Genomic DNA, 25,323 nt, shown 5'->3' with positions numbered 1-25,323 from the left:
CACTCAATCCCTCCCTTTGTCTCATTCCAGTAGAAAACCACACTTGGTGGGGTGGCACGGTGGTTCAGTGGTTAGCACTGCTGCCTCACAGCATAAGGGACCTGAGCTCAATTCCAACCTCAGGCGGCTATATGTGTGGAATTTGTATGCTCTCCCTGTGTCTGCATGGGATTCCTCCAGGTGCTCCAGTTTCCTCTCAGAGTCCAAAGATGTGCAGGTTAGGTGCATTGGCCATGGGAAATTGCCCACAGTATCCAGGGATGTGTAGGTTATGTGCATTAGGTATTGAAAATGTAGGGTTACAGGGATACGGTCTGGGTGGGATGCTCTTCGGAGGGTCGATTGTCTGTTTCCACACTGGGGGAATTCTTTGATGATGATGAGATAAAGCCAAGAGGGGTGATGGGTGCTCTGCATTCATCTCTTTACCCCCTACGAGGGTAGGATCCTTGCCCTGGATGGTGAGGGCCATAACTATTCCAGTGGTTATGTGGAAACCTCTGTGTCTCAGCAGCCAAGATAGAACCATTATCCTTTGATGTGCTGCACCCCATTAGTGCCTTTGTAAACTTGCTGTTAACATGTCCAAACATCTATCTCATTTCTTCAATGCATTATCCTGTCCTGTAACTCCCACCAGCTCAGATACTGACACCTCGGTGGTTACATTAGCTACATTCGAGTTCAGAGCTCCTGCTGCTGAGCCCTTCACTGACATGTCTCTGCAGTTGGCCAAGGAAGGAACACCAAGGCAAATAGGCTCCATTGTGTGGCAGGCTTCCTCTACCCTAGCTATAAAGCCTGGGACTGCACTGAGATAGAGTGAGTCGAAGATGGAAATAAAGACAATCTGACACACTTAGCTGATGCAGATGAGACTTCTTTGGAAAAACTTCCTGCATTTGTAAATATATGTTCACTTTTCATCATCAGCTGTGTAAACAAATGTCATGTTAGCTGCAGCTACAAGAATGAAGGTGCAAAGGCTTGCTATCCTTAGAGCTGCACAATGTTTATGGCCCAAAGTGTGAGGTGTGCAGCTCCTGCACCACTTGCAGGCTATGGGACCTTGGAATCTTTCCTGGCTGCAGTACGTTGCTGGTGGATTTGATTTGTAATATTGCATCATGTGATCAAAAGTGTTTGGGGTTAGGATTTGTACTCCATGCTGTCGGTCACTGTGAAGATTCATGTACGGTTTTTTGTGATTACAGCTGTATTTTACCTGCACTAGGTACAATTGCCCTTTGAAGGTCCTCCCTCTCAGTATTAAACACTTACCCTGCCCAATGTAGAGGCTCCCACACACCATCATATCAGGAGTGGTTTGAGGACTCCGGGTCAGTACTCGAGTTTACAACATTGAGAGAGGATCTGATTAAAACTTACAGAATAATAAGAGGCCTGGATAGAGTGGATCTCAAGAAGTTGTTTCCACTTGTAAGAGAGATTAGGATCAAGGGCACACCTCAAGTGAAGGAATGATCCTTCAGAACTCATAGAGTATCATAGAATCCCTACAGTATAGAAACAGGCTCTTCGGCCCAACAAATCCACACTGGCCCTCCGAAGAGTAACCCACCCAGACCCATTCCCCTCCCCTATTACCCTATATTTACCCCTGACTAATGTACCTAGCCTACACATCCCTGAACATTATGGACAATTTAGCATGGTCAATTCACCTAACCTGCATACCTTTGGATTGTGGGAGGAAACTGGAGCACCTGGAGGAAATCCATTCAGACATGGGGAGAATGTACAGACAGTCACCCAAGGCTGGATTCAAACTCAGGTCCCTGGAGCTGTGAGGCAGCACTGAGCCACCGTGCCGTCCACAAAGACAAGGCAGAGTTTCTTTAGCCAGAGGGTGATTAATCTGCGGAACTGATTGCCTTAGAAGGCTGTGGAGGCCAAGTCATTGAGTAAATTTAAGACCAAGGTAGATTCTTGATTAGTAAAGGGATCAAGGGTTACAGGGAGAAGACTGGAGAGTGGAACTGAGAACGATATCATTTTGGAATGGTGGAGCAGACTGAATGACCTAATTCTGCTTCTATATCTTATGCTCCCACGGTCATGATTTCAGATTATATCGCCAAGGCTTAGTTGTAGGTGAAAAATAGGAGAGTAGCCAACGATAGATCCTTGGGAGACACTGGATATAATGATGCAGGAATGGAAGAAATGCCATTGCAGGGAGATGCCAGGCTATAACTCAATTAGAATGGAATGAAGTGAGCACAAAGCACAGTCCCACTCAGTTGGACGGCAGCCGAGCCCTTTAGATGAGGATGGTACAGCCAGCCAAGTCGGAGACTGCAGACAGACAAGGAATTCTCCTCTAGACCATTGCCTCCTTGCCATATTTATCAATCAAAGATAATACCACAGAAACTTGCTGTGCAATAAGGCCTTTGTGTCTCATTGGCTATTTGTTATCACATTCCAAACTCTGCATCCTTGCCTGTTTAAATTAATTATCAACTTTTCGTTTAATCTGTACATCCGTTACTCCAAATGACAGAAGCAATAGTTTTTCCTTGGCTGTTCTTTGTTTCTTAATTTTATAAACCTCTCTTAATTCACCTTTATGCTTTCCACTCCAACGTGCAATGCCTCAGTCTTCATTTTCTTTACATATACTGAATAGCCAGCTCTACAAAGCAAGCCTTCAGAACAATTACTTCTGCATAATTGCACAAGATTAGTTAAGCTGTCTTTCAAATCAATTCTATTTGAGAGTAAAATCATTACATCCACGTAATTTAGTTTTGCACAACATTCCAGTCATGATCCATTTCCCACTTTATTAAGTTTGTTATATATCAGAAGTCTGCATTTTGACATTTGGCGCTGTCAGTGAAAAGATGAACTATCAGTACTTGACAACAGAGGAATGTGTACTGCTCATCACCAGATTCTCAGTGTTTATTATGAGGCTCTCTGTTCCAAAGCGGTGGAGCACTGGCCCTCCGTTTTCATGCTATATTCTATACACGTCTTGGATATATTTTGTTTATCATGCTTCTATGTAATGGATAACTGATAAATGCCATTAAATTGAGTCTTTTGAGTTCATGGACTATATTTCCAATTGTTTCTTAAGTTCTGAGTATATTTATGGTTATGGTTATGTCACCATTTAAGTATGAAGTTATCTTTGCACAATGTTCTTGTCACTTTCAACCTAATGGCAGAATGGAAATGAAAACACAAAATGCTGGAAACACTCAGCAGGTCAGACAGTATCTGTGTAGAGAGGAGTAAATTTAATATGCTGACCCTTCATTAGAACAGTCAGGTAGAATCGTCAGAATCCGAACAGGTTGGATAGACCTTGCCTCTAAGCACCACTGTGTATTGAGTAAGACTGGCATAGCGGGAACTGTCTTTTATTTGTCTTTTTCAATCAATCTAAAGATATAGCAAGAATCTACTTTGTGCGTCTCTCCAGGCAATATATTAAAGGACAAGGACAGATTGGCCTGAGAATGATTTTGAATTAGATGCAGTTGCTTGGTTTGATTCTAATACACTCCAAATGAGCAGTGCAGTGCCAGTGTAAATTATTCTTGAATGTCAGCTTGGATTTTGAGGTGATGATGATGCAAAACTAACATTCGTTCTCATTACTCCATTGAAACTGCAATCTGCAAAAATTGCAATCCCAGATGATAATCGAGCTTTCCAAATTCTGGAGTAATTTGGAATTTTCAAAGGGCTGGCAGAAGGAAGGGAACAGGAAATCAGCTTGCTTCAAATTAATGTTCCATTAATCTCTGTAAGGAGCTAGCTAAGGAGAATTTCTGATGGAAAGGTGACTTCTAAACTTTTTTTCAGTGAACCCAAACAGTCTGATGCATATCAATGCCCAGCTGTCTGATTCAGTCTGGGGACATTTGACAGTGTACAAGACTGAATTTTCATGGGTCAACTCTTGCTGAACTCAGCACTATACATGTTTCTGTATTGGCATCACCACATCCCTCCAAGTTCCAACTCTTCTTATCCGGCCCTCTGATCAGCTGCCTTCTATGATTTGATTTGGTTAATTATTGTGGGCAGTGTACAGTGGAAAGTATGGTTTTGCATGCTATTCAGATAAATCATACCTTACGTAAGTACATCAGGGTAATAAAACAGAATGCTTTGTAGTATGACAGCCACTGAGAAGGTGCAGAGAAAGATCAACTCTCTATGTATGAGAGATCTGTTCATAAGTCTGATAACATTTTCATGCAGAGAGTAATGTGTGTATGGAATGAGCTGCCAGAGGATGTGGTGGAGGCTGGTACAATTGCAACATTTAAAAGTCATCTGGATGGGTATATGAATAAGAAGAGTTCTAGAACTAGATTAATTTAGGATATCTGTTCGGCATGGATGACTTGAACCAAAGGGTCTGCTTCCATACTGAACATCTCTATGACTCTATAACAGCGGGGAAAAGTTGTTCTTGAATCTGTTGGTATATGTTTTCAAACTTTTGTATCTTCTACCTGATGGAAGAGAGAAGGATCTTTGATTATGCTTGCTGCTTTTCTGAGGCAGTGGGAAGTATAGACAGAGTCAGTGGAAGGAAGGTTGATTTTGCTGATGGATTTGGCTGCAATCACAACTCTCTGTAATGTTCAGCGAGACAAGCCTCCATCATGGCTGCTACCTGCTTTTGCCTCTGGCAGTAGCCAGGCTGCTCCCGCTTTCTGAAGCTGACCCCCTGCTCAATGCATCAATTACATTTAAAAACAGTATTAGTGGTGGAGTTGAGATGCCCGGGCCAGGGTGCAGAATTGCTGGGCTTCCCTTTACAACATTTTATGAACAAGGGTGTATAATGCCTGCAGTTCTCCAGTCCTCTGGTACTTCTTGTGAGTCTAGTGAAGATTAAAAGACGATGGCCCTTGGCCCTGCAATTTCCATTTCCTCTTGCTTCAATATTTTCAGATGCTAATCATCCAGTCCAACTGCCTTACACATGTTAGGTACTTATAGTCTATCCACCACTCCCTTCTTATTAATTTTGAACCATTTTAATGACAGAGATGCCTCCTTTGTAATCAAGGGTAGCATCTACCTCTTTTGACAAAGACAAATGCAAAAAATTTAATTAACATAAGCTATGCTTCTTGCCTCCATGTGTAAGTCCCCCTTTTAGTCTCTAAACAGCCCTACTCCTCTTCTTACCACCCTTTTGTTACTCATGTACCTACAGAAGAATTCAGGATTCAACTTTAAGTGGGCCACAAGTCCCTTCCCACTCTTTAATGTGCTTTTACAGCTCCCCTCTAAACGTTCTGTATTCCTCATGGTTTTTGATTGTATTTTGTTCCTTACACAGGTTACAAGTTTCATGTTTCTTTTCTAGCACCAAGCTGTCACTAAATTTTAGCAACAGTGTAATTGTCCTGAAGGATCTCATTAAATCAGCATGTTTCCATCAGCAGAGCACTGATGGCCTCTAACATTCTAGACCTCTGCTGCCATGAAAAGCAATCACACTAATTAGATTTGATGACACAATCATCACGATAAATGTTGCTCACCTCTGGGGTAAAGAAACAGCAGGATTGTTGACACAGACAACAGACCCACTAAACAAATTTGGTGACCAAACAAGCACAATAAATGCTATTTGTTTCCAAGTAAGAACAACTTTGTGCTGGAGAAATGAAAGCTATTTTCAGTATGCTTTCCGGGTTGCTGTAGAAGATGCATTTCTATTTCTGTTAAACTGGCAATTAGGCTGCCTGAGGGTTGAAACATTTGTGCCAGAATTCCAGCTTTTGGATAATGAAATTCCGCCCTTTTCACCTTTTCTCAAACTCCTCTACCCCACTTGCTGCCTCCCAAAACAGCCAAAGTTGGGCAGACAGTCTCAACCTGCAGACTCTCCAATAGTGAGAGCCTTGGCATGTGGCCCAAAGGAGCCTCCGATCAGTTTGGATCTGGCTGCCATCAATTATCTCAGCTGAAGGGCACACTCTGTTGTTGACCATTCTCTGAGCCAAGCTTGGAGAGAGTGAGAGGGGAAGCTTTGCACTAACTTCTGCAAGATTTGGCAAGTTAGGCAAGGAGGGTCTGTCAGAAATAGAGTCTGCTGAGTAAATGAGGTGGGGCTGGCAGAGTACAGGAAGCACATATTGAGGAAACAAGTAGGAGAGGGCTTGCTGACTGAGTGGAGAGTCACTCTTGGGGAGAGATGCTGCTCAGTGAGTGGTGGAGTGGAGTTCAGGCAGAGACTGCTGAATGAGTCGGTTGAGGGAGGGAAGTGGGAACACAAGAGCCCAGCACAAGAATACAAGAATTCGGAGCAGGAATTGGCCACCTGAGTCTGCTTGATGCCAGTTTTCACTCCTATTGGGTCTGTGTTGATTCCATTGCTAACATTCACAGCATGTATTGTCATTATAAAGCAGATGGAGAATGTTGACAAATTAATGTGAGCAACTCAATTTGAGGAGGGACAAACCCTCATGCTTGAAGGCATTGATGGCCTTTGTGAGTTTATATACTGAAGTTACTACTGGCATCCTCGATCATGTTCAATTTCAACAGTTTTCAGAAGGCATTCAATACAGTGCCATGCAACCACCTCATGAAGGATGTTATAGCTTCTGAACTAAAAGGGACATTAGCAATGTGGACACAAAACTGGCTGAGTTATAAGTAGCAATGAGTTATAGTCAATGGATATTTTTTGGGCTGGAGGAAGTTTATAATGGAGTTTTCAGGGGTTGTGAGTGATCCAGATCTTGATGTACATGGGACAATTTCAAAGTTTGCAGATGATAAGAAAAATGGAAGTACTGCAAACTGTGAGGAGGACATGTACTCTCTCGAACGGACATAAATAAGTTGCTGGAGTGGATGATAGATGGCAGATGAAGTTCAATGCAGAGAAATGTGAAGTAGTGCATTTTGGTAGGAAGAACATGGACAGAAAGCATAAAATGAGGAATTTAATTCTAAAAGGGGTGCAGAAGGAGAGTGCGTATATGTGTCCAGATATTGAAGATTGCAGGACAGATAGAGAGTGATATTAATAAAGCACACAACACCCTCAGCTTTATTGATAGGGTCATGAGTATAACGGCAAGGAGGTGATGTTGAACTTTTTACAAGATACTTGTTAGACCTTAGCGAATTTGAGTCCATTTCTTAGTGCCACACTGAGGAAAGGATGTGTATGTGTTGGAAAGACTGCAGGAGTAATTAACAAGAATTGATCCAAGGATAAGAAACTCCAGCTTAGAAGATAGATTGGAGAGATTGTGACTGTTCTCTTTCGAGAGAAGAAGGCTGAGAGAAAATTCTAACAGCCATTTTCAAAACTATGAAAGATGTGGATAGAACAGATAGGAAGAAACCGTTCACATTGGTAAAAGGATCAAGAGGGCACAGATTTACAGTGATTTGCAAAACAAACAAATGTGTCGGAGGCAGGTCCATTTGAGACATTCAAAAGGACTTTGGAGAATTATTTAAATAGAAATAATAGGGGAAAAATCAGGAGAATACTATTGGGTTATGGTGCTCATTTGAAGAGCCAGTGTAGAAATGATGTGATTGAGAATGTGACAGTGGATTAAAATTAATCACAATGGAAAATAATTTGCAAAGCACAGCCATAGTGCTTTACTTCACTGAAATTGTATACAATCCAGCAAGGTTTGTTTAGAATGCTGTATCGACCCAATCCTCTATTAAATACAGTAAAGCTGAAATGTTGAGATCATTTTTGTGATTTTGTATAAATGCATTGGTTTACAGTCTTGACAGTAATAAAAGGTTAAAGCGGGGAAAAACGAATGTGTCTATTTATTTCAGTCTATTAATCTACCCATTTGAAGTGGTTTAGAAGCTTTTGCATTTCGGTACAGATGATAAAATATATTCACCTTTTTGTCTTTGGTCACTTGCATTGCTGCTGTTTTGATCATTGGAATGGGCATAAAAAGCCGTACATTTAATTTGTTGTAGTGGCATCAGATCACAAATACTTGTTGATCCATGCATCTCCAAACTGAAGAACGATTTTTGATCATTGCAGTCTGCTTCACTTTCACCCAAGATGTGTTACCCAGAAGAAAGCCTTGAATTTGTTAAGACCTCCCTTCACATATATATCCTCACAGTTAGGCTTGTATATTTGCTGTTAAAGTTACAGTGAATCCAAACCAAATATCTCTCACTTAATGCACAGAATGCAGCTACACTTAAAGTTTATTATGCAATCCACATGATGTATACTGAGCAAAATCGAAAGATTGTTTTTTGCAGTGACAGAGGAAATGAGTACTTGCTTCAGTGTAAGAGTGTATTTCTGAAAAATCTGGTTACTCATGAATGATTCTTCAATGTACTGAAAATGATATAGAAATATCCCCCACTGTTCCGTTAGAGAATGGGCTATTTCTGTCTGGCTAAGCTATTTTGGTTGTGAAATAATAAAAATAAACCCTTCCTGGTTTTCATCAGTTTTTCACTGCCCATCAGTAAAGCAAATTGAGTCAAAGACTCCCAAGTGAATTCTGGCCAAACCAGACCACTTTGACAATAATCTGTATGTTCTGCAGTCTGACCTTTTGATGTTCCAGTCTACATTCAGAAGGATGTTAGTTCTGCAAAGTTTTCAGATAATCACATAGGACCATTGCAATTCAATCACAGCAACTAATATTTAAATAATGGCTTTATAAAGGAATAGGATAGGTCAATAAGAGCATTATTGATTTAAAAGAAATTTAACACCAGGCCACAGAAAGAGATATCTGTACAGATAATCAAACACTTGGTCAAGTAAGTATTAGAGATAGGTGTGATGGCATGGAAAGGTTTAATGACCAGGACAAGGATCTTAAAATTGAAGCCTTATTGAAATTACTACAAGTTAGCAAATTCTTTCATTTTCTTTAATTCTTTTATTGTTACTGGCAAGGCTGGCTTTTGTTGCCTATCCAAATTTGACTTGAGTAAGTAATTTTGAGCTGCTCTCTTAAACTAATGCAGTTCATCTGGTGTAGCTATACTTAACGTGCTATTGAAAAGTGTGTACTCCTGGTTGACCTGATATCAATGAAGTAATAGTGATATAATTCTGGGACAAAACAGTATGTAGCCTGGAGAGGAACTTCTTATCAGTAAGCAGCAATATATATGGTGGCATTTCTTAGACATTTTCCGCCTTAAAGTCACTTGGGATCAGTGCATATCAATTGGCCCATTGCAGACATGCCAAGTTAAAATCTGCTGCTTTTCCTTTTGTTTGATATTGTAACTGAGCAATTTGCTTTGCCAGTGTGGTGTTACTCTCCTGGAGGCATCCTACCTCCTCATTTATGGACAACATTTAGCTAAGCAAATGTTATAGATGTTAGGATTCTTCAATAGAAGAATGCATCGCAGCATCACAGAAGTGGTTTGTGGAAATGTGTAAAAATATGCATTTACAGATGGTTAGTGGTCACCATCTTGAATCTGTTGGGAGCAGACACTCTGTTTATTGGCCTTGTTTGACTTGGTGCCATTAGATTTCATGGGGTCAGAAAACTCCCTGCCAAAACCAATGTGTCATGATCTTTGTTGGCTTTATCCTGCTGGTTTGACAGGACATATCCAGAAGTAGTAATGGAGTGATAAGTGAACATACTTGGTGTAGTTTTAAGTCGACCTTCATGAGAGTTGCTGGTTTGCACTTATCAGGGCAACTGGGATCTTACGTCGCATATTGACAGAAGTAGCTAATTCATTTGATTTGATAAGGAATTATTATTGGATGTGTAAGTGGGAAATCCTTTTAATCTTCTTTAATATGGTACTGAGACAGAGGGATCTGCAATTTAACATCTCATCTGAAAAATAGTGTCCTAATAATACACCATTGACGTTTGACCCTACATCATGTCTTCATGTGCAGTTGCCTACTAACTCAGTTGGATACCACCTGTATTCCATAGAAATACCCTGAGGGCTGGATTCAATAGAATTGATACCTTAAGGATATTATCCAGGCACTTAGCAGGTCGAAGGTGATGAGCAAATCGGAAAGAAGGGCACAAAGTGGCAGTGTGAATGGGGGGCGTGTGGATGAGGGAATTCTATAATGTAAAACAGGGAGCTATTCATTGAACTCAATTTTCAAAACTAGAAACTTTCTTGAGGATCTCATACATAACACATCAGACTGGGGAATGCATACTGGTGAATATAGGTCATATTGAAAAAGATAAATTTGCAGTAATGCTTTCGATACGGAGCGGTCCCGGAGTAATGTAAAGATTTGTAGAAAGTGATAGGGAGACAGTTTTTTGAAATGACTAAGCAGATTTGGATTGGTCAGTCTAGCTAATTGTGAGCTCACTGAATACTAATCCATCACCTTTGAACTTGAGACCATGCAGCTGGCTTTTAAAGGAAAGAATGGAGGTGGAAAATTAATCACAATTAGTAGGGATCAAAGGCTTGAAAGTAAAGGCAAACAATTAATAGCAGATGATTGGATAAAACATATCAGGATGAATATCAAGTTAGAGGAAGCCATGAGTTAAGAAAGAGAAATTATTCTGATGAGGAGGAGGTAGGGAGTATTTAAATGAACTGAAATTGTGTGGAAGGGGAGATTGGGAGGTGACATTGTGGCAGGGAAATATTAATGCAGACGTGGATAAAATTTTGAGATCTCAGAAGTCATGATACCATACAACGTAGAAAATGTCAGTGGAGTAACTGGATGTAGATGGTAGAATTTTTGAGTGATCACAATCCCATCTCTTAAATATCCCTCTATTCCTTTCCTCTCTCAGAATGTTATCTAATCTGTTTTATAACAAATTCCATATTCTGTTGCCCTTTAGATGAGAAGGGGCTGCTTCTAACTTTCTAATTTTTAACCTGTGTTCCTGTTCTTTGAGTTTTACATATGGCAAACAATTTGTCTTTACTACTTTGGTTAACCTTCTTCATACTCTTTAATACTTTCTTACATCATCTTGAAGTCTTCTCTTCACCAAAGCAAGCAAGTCAAATTCCTTGATAGCTGAATTATTTATATCTGGTCCCACTCGAGAACTGCTGGATTTGATCAAAAGACCAAATTAAGATCACTACAGTCTCCAGTGGTTAGTGAGAACAATTTGTTTGGTTACCCGTATAGAGATTGAACACTCTAATAATGAGACATTGTTGAGCTCTTGCACTATGTAACATTTTGTTTACGTTTCCATGACTGTTGTTTTTCCAGGAACTGCCCAGACTCAAAACGTACATTTACCAAAAGGTTTATGCTGGAGAAACACATTCGTCTTATGCATGGTATTAAAAATCCTGATATGACACAGATGCCAGAGCCGACAACCATAATGGAATCCCTAAAGAAAGAAGAGAACAAGGTGCATAACAGTGTATTGGGACCTATAATTTGCTTAATATATGGGGACGTCAATGTATCCTTACCTGTAACCAACACTAAAAAATAATGATTTGGAGATGCCAGTGTTGGACTGGGGTGTACAAAGTTAAAAATCACACAACACCAGGTTATACTTCAACAGGTTTAATTGCAAGCACTAGCTTTCGGAGCACCGCTCCTTCATCAGGTGGTTGTGCAATATAAGATCATAAGACACAGAATTTATAGCAAAAGATTACAGTGTGATGTAACTGAAATTATATATTAAAAAAATACAATTTCAATATCAATATATTGAAAATTAGTGCTTCCAAATAAGCCTGTTGGACTATAACCACCTCCTCCGACTTAAAGACTAGGGACACATCAGGTTAGCATCTCTTCTTTTTTACTTTGTGATAAGGGGACTAGCAGGGATGGCAGTGCAGGGAGAGCAATGTTCCTCCTGCATGATGTTTGAGGTGAGGGGCGCCATTAGTGTCCCATCCAAGTACATCTGCAGGAAGTGCACCCAACTCTCGCTCCTCCAAGACAGTGTTAGGGAACTGGAGCGGGAGCTGGATAAACTTCGGATCATTCGGGAGGCAGAGGGTGTGATAGATAAGAGTTACAGGGAAGTAGTTACTCCTAGGCACGAAGAAAGCTGGGTGACTGTTCGAAGGGGGAAAAAACAGTCAGTGGATGGAACCCCTGTGGTCGTTCCCCTGAAAAACATGTATATCATTTTGGATACTGTTGGCGGGGATGACTTACCAGGGTTATGCAGTGGGGCCCAGGTCTCTGGCACAGAGCCTGTCCCTGTTGCACAGAAGGGTAGGAGGGAAGGGAGGAGAGTGTTAGCCATTGAGGACTAAATAGTTAGATGCTCAGATAGAAGGTTTGTTGGGAATGAACAACCTGTTGCTTCCCAGGTGCCAGGGTCCATGATGTCTCAGATCGTATCTTTGGGGTCCTGGAGGGAGAAGGTGACCAGCCTCAAGTCGTTGTCCATGTAGGTATCAATGACATAGGTAGAAAGAGGGATAGGAATTAAGGCAGGATTTCAAGGAGCTAGAGTGGAAGCTGGGAGCTAGAACAAACAGAGTTGTTATCCCTGGTTTGTAACCCGTGCCACGTGATAGCGAGGCAAGGAATAGGGAGAGATATCAGCTGAACACATGGCTGCAAGGATGGTGCAGGAGGGAGGGTTTCAGGTTCTTGGATAATTGGGGCTCATTCTGGGGAAGGTGGGACTTGTACAAACAGGATGGTCATCACTTGAATCAGAGGGGTACTAATATCCTGGGTGTGAAATTTGCTGGTGCTATTCGGGTGACTTTAAACTAGCTCAGCAGGGAGATGGGAACTGGAGGTGTAGTTGCAGTACACAGGAGAATGAGAGTAGGGAGGACAGGGACAGGATTTCAGAGTCACAGGAATGTGCTGGCAGACAGCGAAATGGTTTGAAGTGTGTCTACTTCAATGCCAGAAGTATCCGAAATAAAGTAGGTGAGCTTGCAGCATGGATAGATACCTGGGACTTCGATGTTGTGGCCATTTTGGAGACATGGATAGAGCAGGGTGAGGAATGGATGTTGCGGGTTCCAGGGTTTAGATCTTTCATTAAGAACAGGCAAGGCAGTAAAAGAGGGGTAGGTGTGGCCTTGTTAGTCAAGGAGAGTATAACGGTGGTTGAAAGAACATTTGACGATGACTTGTCTACTGAGGTAGTGTTGACTGAGGTTAGAAACAGGAGAGGAGAGGTCACACTGCTTGGAGTTTTTAATGGGCCTCCGGAGAGTTCCAGGGAGGTGGAAGACAGGATTGGCAAAATTATTCTGGGTAGGAGTGAAAGGAACAGGGAGGTCATTATGGGGGACTTTAACTTCCCCAACATTGACGGGAAATGCTATAAGGAGAAAGTGAGGACTGCAGATGCTGGAGATCAGAGCTGAAAAATGTGTTGCTGAAAAAGCGCAGCAGGTCAGGCAGCATCAAAGGAGCAGGAGAATAGATGTTTCAGGCATAAGCCCTTCTTCAGGAATGAGGAGGGTGTGCCAAGCGGGCTAAGATGAAAGGTAGGGAGGAGGGACTTGGGGCAGGGGCATTGGGAATGTGATAGGTGGAAGGAGATTAAGGTGAGGGTAATAGGCCGGAGGGTGGGGGAGTTGGGGGGGGAGCGGAGAGGTCAGGAAGAAGATTACAGGTCAAGAAAGAGGTGCTGAGTCCGAGGGTTGGGACTGAGAACTTCCCCTCCCCCCACCTTTTCTCAGTCCCAACCCTCGGACTCAGCACTGCCTTCTTGCCCTGCAATCTTCTTCCTGACCTCTCCTCCTCTCCCCCACCCTCCAGCCTATTACCCTCACCTTAATCTCCTTCCACCTATCGCATTCCCAATGCCCCTCCCCCAAGTGCCTCCTCCCTTCCTTTTATCTTAGCCTGCTTGGCACACCCTCCTCATTCCTGAAGAAGGGCTTATGCCCGAAAAGTCGATTCTCCTGCTCCTTGGATGCTGCCTGACCTGCTGCGTTTTTCAGCTGGAAATGCGATAACTCTAGTATGCCGGATGGATCAGTTTTTATCCAATGTGTACGGGAGGGTTTCCTGACACAGTATGTCAAAGGGCCAACAAGAGGGGAGGCCACACTGGATCTGGTGCTTGGTAATGAACCAGGCCAGGTATCTGATTTAGTGATAGGTGAGCACTTTGGAGAGAGTGACCATAATTCAGTGACGTTTAGTTTAGCGATGGAAAGGGATAGGTACATGCTGCAGGTCAAGAATTATCGATGGGGCAAGGGCAATTATAATGCAATTAGGCAAGAATTAGGATGCATAGAATGGGGTAGCAAAATGCAGGAGATGCAGACAATGAAAATGTGGAGCTGGTTTACGGAACAGATATTGCGTGTCCTTGATAGGTATGTCCCTCTCAGGCCGGGAGGAAGTGATAAGGTAAGGGAACCGTGGTTTACTACAGAAATTGCATCTCTTGTTAAGGAGAAGAAGGAGGCTTATGTGTTGATGAGGCAAGATAGTACAGATGAGGTGATGGAGAGTTACAGATCAGCTAGGAAGGATTTAAAGAGAGAGTTAAGAAGAGCAAAGAGAGGACACGAGCAGTCTTTAGCAAATAGAATAAAGGAGAACCCTAAAGCTTTCTATAGGTATGTGAGGAATACAAGGATGACTAGGGTAGGAATAGGGCCAGTCAAAGACAGAAGTGGGAAGTTGAGTGTGGACCCTGTGGAGATCAGAGAGGTGCTGAACAAACATTTCTCATTGGTTTTCTCTCCAGAAAAGGAGAATATTGTAGAGGAGAAGAATGAAGTACAAGATATTAGACTAGAAAGGATCGAGGTTAGTTATGAACAGGTGTTATCAATTCTAGAAGGAGTGAAAGTAGACAAGTCCCTTGGGCCGGATGGAATTTATCTGAGGATTCTCTGGGAAGCTTGGGAGGAGATAGTAAAGCCTTTGGCTTTGATATTTGAGACATCATTGTCTACAGGTTTAGTACCAGAGGACTGGAGGATTGCAAATACTGTGCCCTTGTTCAAAAAGGGCAGTAGAGATGCCCCAGTTAATTATAGACCAGTGAGCCTTACTTCTGTTGTAGGACAGGTTTTGGAAAGGATTATAAGAGATGAGATTTATAATCTTCTAGCAAGCAACAATTTAATTTCAGATAGTTAACATGGTTTCGTCAAGGGCAGGTCGTGTCTCACAAACCTCATTGAGTTTTTGAGAAGGTGACCAAGCATGTAGATGAGGGTAGGGCAGTTTGACGTGGTATACATGGACTTCAGTAAAGCCTTTGATAAGGTTCCACATGGTAGGCTGTTGGAGAGAATGCAGAGGCATGGAATTGAGGGTGATTTAGCAGTTTGGATTAGAAACTGGCTTTCTGAAAGAAGGCAGCGAGTGGTGGTTGATGGAAAATATTCAGCCTGGAGTCTGGTTACTAATGGTGTGCCACAAGGATCTGTTTTGGGAGCACTGCTGTTTGTCATTTTTATAAATGACTTAGACACAGGCATAGGTGGATGGATTAGTAAATTTGCAGATGACACTAAAGTCGATGGAGTAGTGGACAGTTTGGAAGAATGTTACAGGTTGCTGGGGACTTGGATAAACTGCAGAATTGGGCTGAGAGGTGGCAAATGGAGTTCAATGCGGCTAAATGTGAAGTGATGCACTCTGGGAAGAATAACAGGAAGGCAGAATACTGGGTCAATGGAAAGATTCCTGGTAGTGTGGATGTGCAGAGGGATCGTGGAGTCCACGTACATAGATCCCTGAAAGTTGCCACCCAGGTTGATAGTGCTGTTAAGAAGGCATAAGGTGTGTTAGGTTTCATTCGTAGAGGGAGTGAGTTCCGGAGCCGCAATATCATGCTGCAACTATACAAAACGCTAGTGCGGCCACACTTGGAATATTGTGTACAGTTCTGGTCGCCATATTACGGGAAGGAGGTGGAAGCATTGGAAAAGGTGCAGAGGAGGTTTACCAGGATGTTGCCTGGTCTGGAGGGAAGCTGTTATGAGGAAAGGCTGAGACACTTGGGTCTGTTCTCATTGGAAAGAAGAAGGCTAAGAGGGGATTTGATAGAGACATACAATTTGATCAGAGGCTTAGATTGGGTAAACAGTGAAAGTCTTTTTCGTAGGATGATGACGTCAGCTTGTACGAGGGGGAATAACTACAAATTGAGGGGTGATAGATTTAAGACAGACGTCAGAGGCAGGTTCTTTACTCAGAGAGTGGTAAGGATGTGGAATGTCCTCTCTGCCAATGTAGTTAACTCAGCCATATTCGGGGCATTTAAACAATCCTTGAATAAGCACGTGGATGATGAGGGGGATGAGCTGAGAATAGTTCACCGGTCAGCACAACATCGAGGGCCGAAGGGCCTGTTCTGCGCTGTATTCTTCTGTGTACTATGTTCTATAACCTGGTGTTGTGTGATTTTTAACTTTGTACACCCCAGTCCAACACCGGCATCTCCAAATCTAAATGCAAAGTTGATTGCAGACAGATTGATTTACTTCTTTAATCCATGATTTATTAAAAATGTTATGGTCAAACGTTACACCTTGGAGCTGACTGCTCGTGTGGCACAAATATTGAAGCTGACAGCAACTCTTTGTACCACTGCTCTACAAAAAAGGAAGGAGAGAGAAACTACAGTGAACTACAGGCTGGTTAGTCTAAAATCAGTTGGTGCGAAAATGCTAGAATCGTCATTACGGAGATTTAACATATATGAGTAGAACAAGTCAAATGTGTTGAATAGTGGAACAGATTCGACTGGCCATGTGATCTATTTTAGCTTCTATTTCTTGTGCTCATTGTCTCAGTCCCACACTGTTTTGAAAAGTGGAAGTTAGACTATCTCAGGAAATTCTTAGAGGCCAATCATGCAACAAACAGGTCAAAAGAACAACTCTGTACCATATGCATGAACACATTCCCACCAAAGAGAGACATGTCATCTACCCTGTTGTGGAATACATTGAAGAAAATGAGAAGGCAATGGTCTAGAGGTATTATCACTAGACTTTTAGTCCAGAAATTCAACTAATGCTGTGGGGACTTGGGTTTGAATTCAATAATTTGTTTTAAAATCTGGAATCTACTAATGATCATGCAAACTCATCTGATTCACTAATGTCCTTTAGAGATGGAAATCTGCCATCCTTATCCAGTCTGATCCACATGTGGCTACAGACACATGTCGATGTGGTTGGCTCTTAAGTGCCATCTGAAATGGCCAAGCGAATTGCTCAGTTCAAGGATAGTTAAGGCCAAGCAATAAATGCTGACCAGCCAGTGACACCCACGTCCCATGAGTGAATAAATAAAACTTGGTGCTAACACTGGGTGAACGGAGGAAACAAGAGTTCATCTTCCAGCAGTTGAGTACCATGTTGTATTCCTCCTTTCAATAGAAAAACTCAGTGGGGAAAAATGGAGATGCACCAGAAACATGTGCTAGTTACAAACACTGTCTCAGTGTTAGGCAACTTTCAGGCCATCATTTATATAAATAATAATATGGAGTGATTTCAAAATTCAGTTCAGACTAGTTGTTTGTCACCTGAAGTGTGTTGTCACTATTTGATGTAAGTGAACCTTTTAACTGAGAAATAGTCTTCACATAATCACAGAATTGTTACACGTCAAAAGGAAGCTGTTCAGCCCATCGTGTTTGCGTCAAGACTCTGAGTGAATGATTCACCTTGTGCCAATCCTCTGTCTTCTCTTTAACTCTGCTTGTTATTCCTTTTCAAATAATAATCCAGTTTCCTCATAATTCAACCTGCCTCCAGCTCACAGTCAGGAAACACATTCTGGATCTTAACCATTCACTGTTTGTTTGAAGACATTTACTTTCAAGTTTCCATTCCTTCTTTTTGCTAATTACTTTAAATTTGTATCCTATAATTCTCCATCCTTCCAGCAATGGGAACAATTTCTTCCTGTCCGCTCTGTCCAGGCTCCTCACGATTTTAAATGCATGTATCAAATTTCCTGTCAACCCTGTTTTCTCCAAGGAAAGCAGTCCTGGCTTCTCCAATCAATCTGCTAGATTAGATTATTTTCATTGCTCATACCAATGGTTTGAATTTGTTTTGTATTGATCATTATCATGGGAGGCAGGAAATGCAGTTGGGTTCTGACAAGACAATGGTTAGAAATAGAATGCTGCTGAAATTTCCCTCAGATTCATTGAATATATTTTACTTGAAGCCTTGTTTCCAGCAGATGCCGTTACCACCAAAGCGGAAGTTGGAGGATGCAGTAGTGGAGCTTAGACCACCCCCCAGAGGAGCCATTACTCAGCCTTTGAAGAAGCTGAAAATCAACGTCATCAAACTTAACAAATGTGCCGTATGCGGCTTCACCACAGAGAATGTAACTCAGTTCCAAGAGCACCTACCCCAGCACAAGACTGATGGCTCCACCTTCCAGTGCAGGGAATGTGGTCTCTGTTATACCTCTCTCCAGTCTCTGACCAGACATTTGTTCATTGTCCACAAGATGAAGAATGCCCAGCAAGTTGCCAGACAGAACGGTGCCAGGGACGAGAATGCGGCAGACAGCAAAATGAGCCTGGAGGATAGTCAGGCTGAGTTGATGCTGATGGACAAGAAGTGCAAAGTTTGCTTCAAAACATTTGAAACTGAAGCAGCCTTGAACACACACATGCGGACTCATGGCATGGCTTTCATCAAATCCAAACGTCTGTGCACATCAGAGAAATGAGGAGCAACTCTCCTGAAATGACAGTTAATTAACAAACAGTAGAGGTGACTTCATGCAGAAGGGACTGTTTCAATTGGGACAAACTTCCCCTTGTTGCAGCTTTTATTGGAATGTCATACAAACCCCTGTTACACCTCACCTGTACAGATTGTATATGTTGTCTAGCATCACTTCTAAGCTGTAATTTGACAAAAGGAAAAGCTCAATGCCTTTGAAGAAGTATACACTTTTTTTGTACAGTTACAATACATAATTACTTCATTTTTATGCTGCATAACATAGTGTTCTTTCATCACAAACCTTGCTCACTTTTGGTCACCATGTAGTGAGTTGGTCTTCGACATCGCAAAACTAATGATATTCATTGAACTTATTTAAAGAAAAACAGAGGGGAATTGAATTTCAATTAACCAGGTTTTGTTAAAATGTTGTTTACTTATCTTGAGCTGCTTGATCTGAATACTGTCTTTTTAAATTAGAAGTTCATTTTCGATGGACCAAATTAGGGATGTATTGTATCATCATTGTACTTTGATAAACTGATTTGTTGTTCAAATATTCACTTCGCTGGAGGAAAGCAAAAGGCTTCAGGAAAATAACCCCAGGAGGAATGTGTATGTCGGTGTCCAAGTTTGAAAACTATGAATGATTGTGGGCAATTTGATATTTATTTTTTTAAAATATTGACAGGTATTAGTTTTCTTGCAGTTAATGATGAAGGTCTTTTGAGACTAATTAGCAATGTGTTTAGTAAGTGTGTATGCCTGTGTGTATTCACACGTGTGCATGCTCATGTGCTTGTTCATGTGCATATTTGTGTGTGCATGTTTGTGCACCAAAGACTAGGTGCCTGCCATGCAGAAATCGGACCGTTGTGAACTGGACTGACAAACTGGTTCAGATTCTACTAATTAAAATAATAAAAATTGAAGTACAGTCATATGAATTTTGTATAGCGGCATTACACTTCCTGACAGATTGGCCTAAGGTTATTGGTTTTCCCTGGTGGCCTGTAATTTTTTTAACACCAGCCCACTCACTTATCAAGTCAAGGATGGGTTTACACTGCCATCATAAACTAAACTGGTCCAGCACTGATTACCTTGGCCTCAGCCATCCAGAAAAAAGTTATATCTTAGAAATCTGATACAATGGATACATTGCAATAAGTCAAGCGTGCCCACACAGTAATCCATAGGCAACATCAAACTGGAGGCTTCAAAGAAAGCTGTTGTCACTGATTGAGAATTGTATGGATGAGGCTGAACATCACCATGACAGACCATACTGCCAGTCCAATGGGTGAGCAAACAGATATTAAAGGGAATATTGATTAATTATTTTGTGTGTGACTTGCAAAACCCCATATGCGGCAGGCAAATGTCCCTTACATGCAAATATAATCTCAGACATATTAGGCCGCAGTAACATGCATTGGCTTTCTTGTGCCTCCTACAGTATTATGGTGTCACCTAGTGGTGAAAGTTCAGAATTACAGCTAATAGTCTTCAATTTGACGAAGAAATAATGCAATAATGCAAGATTCTAAAAATTGCACAACGATATGCTAAGAAAAACAAAGAGAAAATGGGCTGATCAGTAATACTGAAATTAGGAGTGGTGTTTTTCAGTATTTATTTGAATCCAGAGTAAGCTTTTCTAGCTGGTGGAAATGCTTCTGCTATCTTTAATTGGTAAATCTTAACATTTTATTGGCCTAGTAGAGTCACTATTTTGCCTAAAAAAAGTTCTACTTTAAGAGTTAAAAAGGACAGACAGCAGGAAACCAAATTAGACTGATAATCATTTTTTATTTCATGATTAACTAATGTCTTGATTTATTTTGCACAGTTTAGCATTTTCCTGTAATTATAGAAAAGCAATTTGACGGTATCTTCTGATTTGACTAGATTTTTATGAAGTCTGACTGGATTGTTTTCCTGCAGTAAACATTTTTTATTTAATTTCTACAGGATGCAAATTGTAGTTGATATAACTCTTCCCACTACTAAGTGAGTTTGATGGTCATCTCTAGTCAGATTAAATAGTAAAATGTTTCTATCCTCTGACTGGTAAAGAGCTTTTTTTTTCTCTCCAAGATGTTGTAAGGTTATCGTGAATTATCTGTTCTGTGAGGGTAGAGTAGAGAAAGACACAGTAATGATTTCGTAGTACACCATCACTATCTGTAAAAGAGCCAGGAAATATTTAAAGAGTACTGTTGCATTGCCAAGTTGCCTTATAGAAAGCAATTGTATGTTTTTAAATGAAAGAAAATACACTGACAAGCATTATGCTGGACACAAATACTTTTTTTCTCCTGGATTTGATAAGAATATTGGAAGGACTGGGGTGGAGTATATGTGTAAACTGTATTTTATTTCTGGTGAATCTGGGTTCAAGTGGAGCCTGAGTTGATGGATTTTCAGTTTTCTTTATTACTTTTAAAAATCCAATGTGAAATAATCTCAATCCAGTTGTCTCTTATGTGGCACTTATAAGCATTAAATTAGCAATCTTAGTCATACAGCTGGGATTACTAATTAATGCCATTTTGTGATAAATGGAAATATCAGCCCCATTGCTAAAATAGGAGGGACTTTTTGAAGCTGGTAAAATAGTACACAGTTTTCAAAAATAAAGGAAGCTTCACCGAGTTTCAAACAAAACCAAAGAAATATTGGCAAGAACAAAAGTAATAAAAAAGATTGCAATGAACCATCCAGGAGCAAAATTAAATTTGGTAAATTCAATATTTTGAAGGATAAGATCTAGAGGTTTTTCACCTGCAGTGCAAGCTTCTCCAAACAGAATTAGCACACCATGATCGTCAAAGCCGTTTGGTCAGGAAAGCATTGATAACGTCCTTTTCATTTCATTTGTCACTCAACATTCCAAACCACCTGAATTTTGTTTTATTTTAAGAAACGGCAGCTGCCAGACTCCTTGTTATTTGGTTATTCTGTACCTTTGGTTATTTTATGGCTGTGTAGTTTAACTTTCATCTTACCATTATAAGTGATGTAAAAAATATGAGCCCTTTCTTTCAGAACTAAAAGTAAGCCAGATCTGCTGGAACACGGACATTATAAACGGAGTGCTGCAAAGGCAATTTTAATAATGAATTGTGGCCAGTCTGGCATGAAACCTGTTTTTAAAATAAGCACCGAGAACGATTATTAAATTGAATTATATCACGGTTGGATTTAGTGCACAATAGGTGAATGTTATATTTTTGTATTTTGATTGTTATAAGTTGTAGAATTCAAAATGTTTTACTACAATATACAGGTTCCCAGCCTGGAATGTATTCCCCAATGTTTTTTTTTCAAATAAAGAAGTACTGTACCAGGGAATTGATTACGCGCAGGATTAATTATTCTACCTTATCATTCCCAGTACAGCACAGATAAAATCCAATCTCCATTATTTGTTGTTACTGTTTGATTGTTCTTCCAGATCTTTTTCAGCTTTAGTGAACAGATGACTGCCCTGGGCCTCACAAAATAGCAATGAGTTCAACTTTGTAATTGATGTGAATTTTGGTTTAATTGACCTATTCCCTAATTATGTTTTGGGCCATTCAGTTGCACTTGGTTATCCTTAAGAGAGTGTATTTTTAAATACAGTGGCTGAGTAAAACAGGAGGGTGACTTCCATTAAATGTTTGCAGCGAATGTGGCAAGAAGCTCAAGCAGCTGAAAATGTGTTGCTGGAAAAGCGCAGCAGGTCAGGCAGCATCCAGGGAACAGGAGAATCGACGTTTCGGGCATAAGACCTCATTCCTGAAGAAGGGCTTATGCCCGAAACGTCGATTCTCCTGCTCCTTTGATGCTGCCTGACCTGCTGCGCTTTTCCAGCAACACATTTTCAGCTCTGATCTCCAGCATCTGCAGACCTCACTTTCTCCTCAAAGAAGCTGAAGCAGACTGGAGTGACAATAGACAATGCGGCGAAAGTGAGGACTGCAGATGCTGGAGACTAGAGTTGAGAGTATAGTGCTGGAAAAGCGCAGCAGGTCAGGCAGCATCCGAGGAGCAGGAGAATCGATGTTTTGGGCAAAAGCCCTTCATCCTTCCTGGTGAAAGGTTTTGCCCGAAATGTCGATTTTCCTGCTCCTCAGATGCTGCCTCACCTGCTGTGCTTTTCTCGCACCACAGTCTCGATTCTGACAACAGACAATGCCATGGCATCAGTTTTATTATCATTGGGTTCTCTAAGGAGTTCAAATCTGGATAGATTCAGCATTTTATCAGCAGGTAACATAAATGACATTTTCAACAAGGCTGCAATGAGTAGAAAGTATTATACAGGAAAAAAAAACACTCTTCTGTTTCACAATTGTAAATTGCTCCTCATGCAAGTTTAAGCTTCTCATCATCATATTTTTCGAGGCTTTTATATCTTGTGTGTTTAGTCCAATAAAAATTTTGTACTTTTTTAAATTTCTTTTGTTGATGTAGACTTTAATGGCATGAAAAAATGTAGCCATTGTCTTGTTATGTTCCTAGGGCATGTCTTGCTGCTGTCATTGATAGTAAAATTTGTCAATTGTAATCTTATCAGAGTTTAAACATTTAATAAATGTTTAAAGTATTTAAAGAGCTGATGTGTGGAAAAACGTTTTTGTTCTCTTGCAGTTTTGATATTTTGTGAGTTGATTTTTTATTTAAATTGATGAAGTTTTACAGCAGTGCAGTATTGTGAGGGACCCTGGAGTTAATTTTAATAACATAAGCATATTTAAGATCCTTCTTGTTTCTTCATAATTATGGTGAAGGTACCCATTTGCTTAATGCAGTCAGTAGAAGTAACACAAAACTAGTGAGATGCATGTGGAAAGTTGACATCATGATAACTTGTAAAAATACTGAGCCTTTTTTTAAAACTAAAAGTAAATCTGCACAGAGGTTGTAAATAGAGTGCTGCAAAGACAGTACAGAAATGATAAATTTGGTAAGAATGAAAATTTGGCACAGTAGGGTGGTCAAATGCTTTTTTTTTGCCTCCAATGCCTGTTAGGCTCATTAAAGCTTGAGGCAGAAGTTGTTTAAACGTTTTGACTGATATTTTTGCTGTTTAGAATGAACCTATTTATATATACATAAAAAATGAAACTTACAAGGAAGTGAAAAGCAGATAGAGTCATAGAGATGTACAGCATGAAAACAGACCCTTCGGTCCAGCCCGTCCACGCTGATCAGATATCCCAACCCAATCTAGTCCAACCTGCCAGCACCCGGCCCATATCCCTCCAAACCCTTCCTATTCATATACCAATCCAAATGCCTCTTAAATGTTGAAATTGTACCAGCCTCCACCACATCCTCTGGTAGCTCATTCCATAACTGTACCACCCTCTGTGTGAAAACGTTGCCCCTTACGTCTCTTATATCTTTCCCCTCTCACCCTAAACCTATACCCTCTAGTTCTGGACTCCCCAATCCCAGGGAAAAGACTTTGTCTATTTACCCTATCCATGCCCCTCATAATTTTGTAACCCTCTATAAGGTCACCCCTCAGCCTCCGATGCTCCAGGGAAAACAGCCCCAGCCTGTTCAGCCTTTCTCTATAGCTCAAATCCTCCAACCCTGGAAACATCCTTGTAAATCTTTTCTGAACCCTTTCAAGTTTCATAACATCTTTCCGATAGGAAGGAAACCAGAATTGCATGCAATATTCCAACAGTGGCCTAACCAATGGCAACATGACCTCCCAACCCCTGTACTCAATGTTCTGACCAATAAAGCATACTAAACGCCTTCTTCACTATCCTATCTACCTGCGACTCCACTTTCAAGGAACTATGAACCTGCACTCCAAAGTCTCTTTGTTCAGCAACACTCCCTAGGACCTTACCATTAAGTGTATAAGTCCTGCTAAGATTTGCTTTCCCAAAATGCAGCACCTCTCATTTATCTGAATTAAACTCCATCTGCCACATCTCAGCCCATTGGTCCATCTGGTCCAGATCCTGTTGTAATCTGAGGTAACCCTCTTCACTGTACACTACACCTCCAATTTTGGTGTCATCTGCAAACTTACTAACTATATCTCTTATGCTCACATCAAAATTATTTATGTAAATGACAAAAAGTAGAGGGCCCAGCACCGATCCTTGTGGCACTCCACTGGTCGCAGACCTCCAGTCTGAATAACAACCCTCCACCACCACCACCACTCTCTGTCTTCTATCTTTGAGCCAGTTCTGTATCCAAATGGCTAGTTCGCCCTGTATTCCATGAGATCTAACCTTGCTAATCAGTCTCCCATGGGGAACCTTGTTGAACGCCTTACTGAAGTCCACATAGATTACATCTACTGCTGTAAATTTACATCTACCGTAAATAATCAAGTTAAAAAATAGAAAGATGAACATTAAAGAGGCATTTGGATGGCTATATGAATAGGAAGGGTTTGGAGAGATATGGGCTGGCTGCCAGCAGGTGGGACTAGATTGGGTTGGGACAGGTTGGACCGAAGGGTCTTTTCCATGCTGTACATCTCTATGACTCTATGAAATGGTTTAATACAGGAGACTACGTGACCTGATGAATCTGTGCAAAAGAAATGTTGTGAATCTTGCTTCTATACTCTTCCCCAATAGCTGCTTGATTAATTCAATTTTGGAATACTCACCACAATTTCAGGTAGTGAATTCTCGG

At 40.9% G+C, this 25,323-nt stretch overlaps 1 protein-coding gene across 9 annotated transcripts in view; it reads left to right on the top strand.

The window, feature by feature from the left end:
* znf532 (zinc finger protein 532) overlaps positions 1-22,396 on the top strand; it is a 222,107-nt gene extending 199,711 nt beyond the window's left edge. For all 9 annotated transcript variants that reach the window (XM_087990306.1, XM_087990325.1, XM_087990312.1 and 6 more), the window contains 2 exons: positions 11,243-11,390; positions 18,158-22,396. In XM_087990306.1, coding sequence (XP_087846432.1) covers positions 11,243-11,390; positions 18,158-18,658 — 649 coding nt within the window. In that variant the 3' untranslated portion in view covers positions 18,659-22,396. The remainder of the gene's footprint in view (positions 1-11,242; positions 11,391-18,157) is intronic.
* The last annotated feature ends 2,927 nt before the right edge of the window (positions 22,397-25,323 follow it).

This window comes from Chiloscyllium plagiosum, unplaced genomic scaffold (assembly GCF_037043375.1).
Source record: "Chiloscyllium plagiosum isolate Xiang-an unplaced genomic scaffold, Cpla_swu_hap1 HiC_scaffold_1, whole genome shotgun sequence".
In the NCBI taxonomy this organism is placed as follows: domain Eukaryota; kingdom Metazoa; phylum Chordata; class Chondrichthyes; order Orectolobiformes; family Hemiscylliidae; genus Chiloscyllium; species Chiloscyllium plagiosum.
The sequence above is the reverse complement of the archived record's forward strand: the minus strand, read 5'-3'. Positions and strand labels throughout refer to the sequence as shown.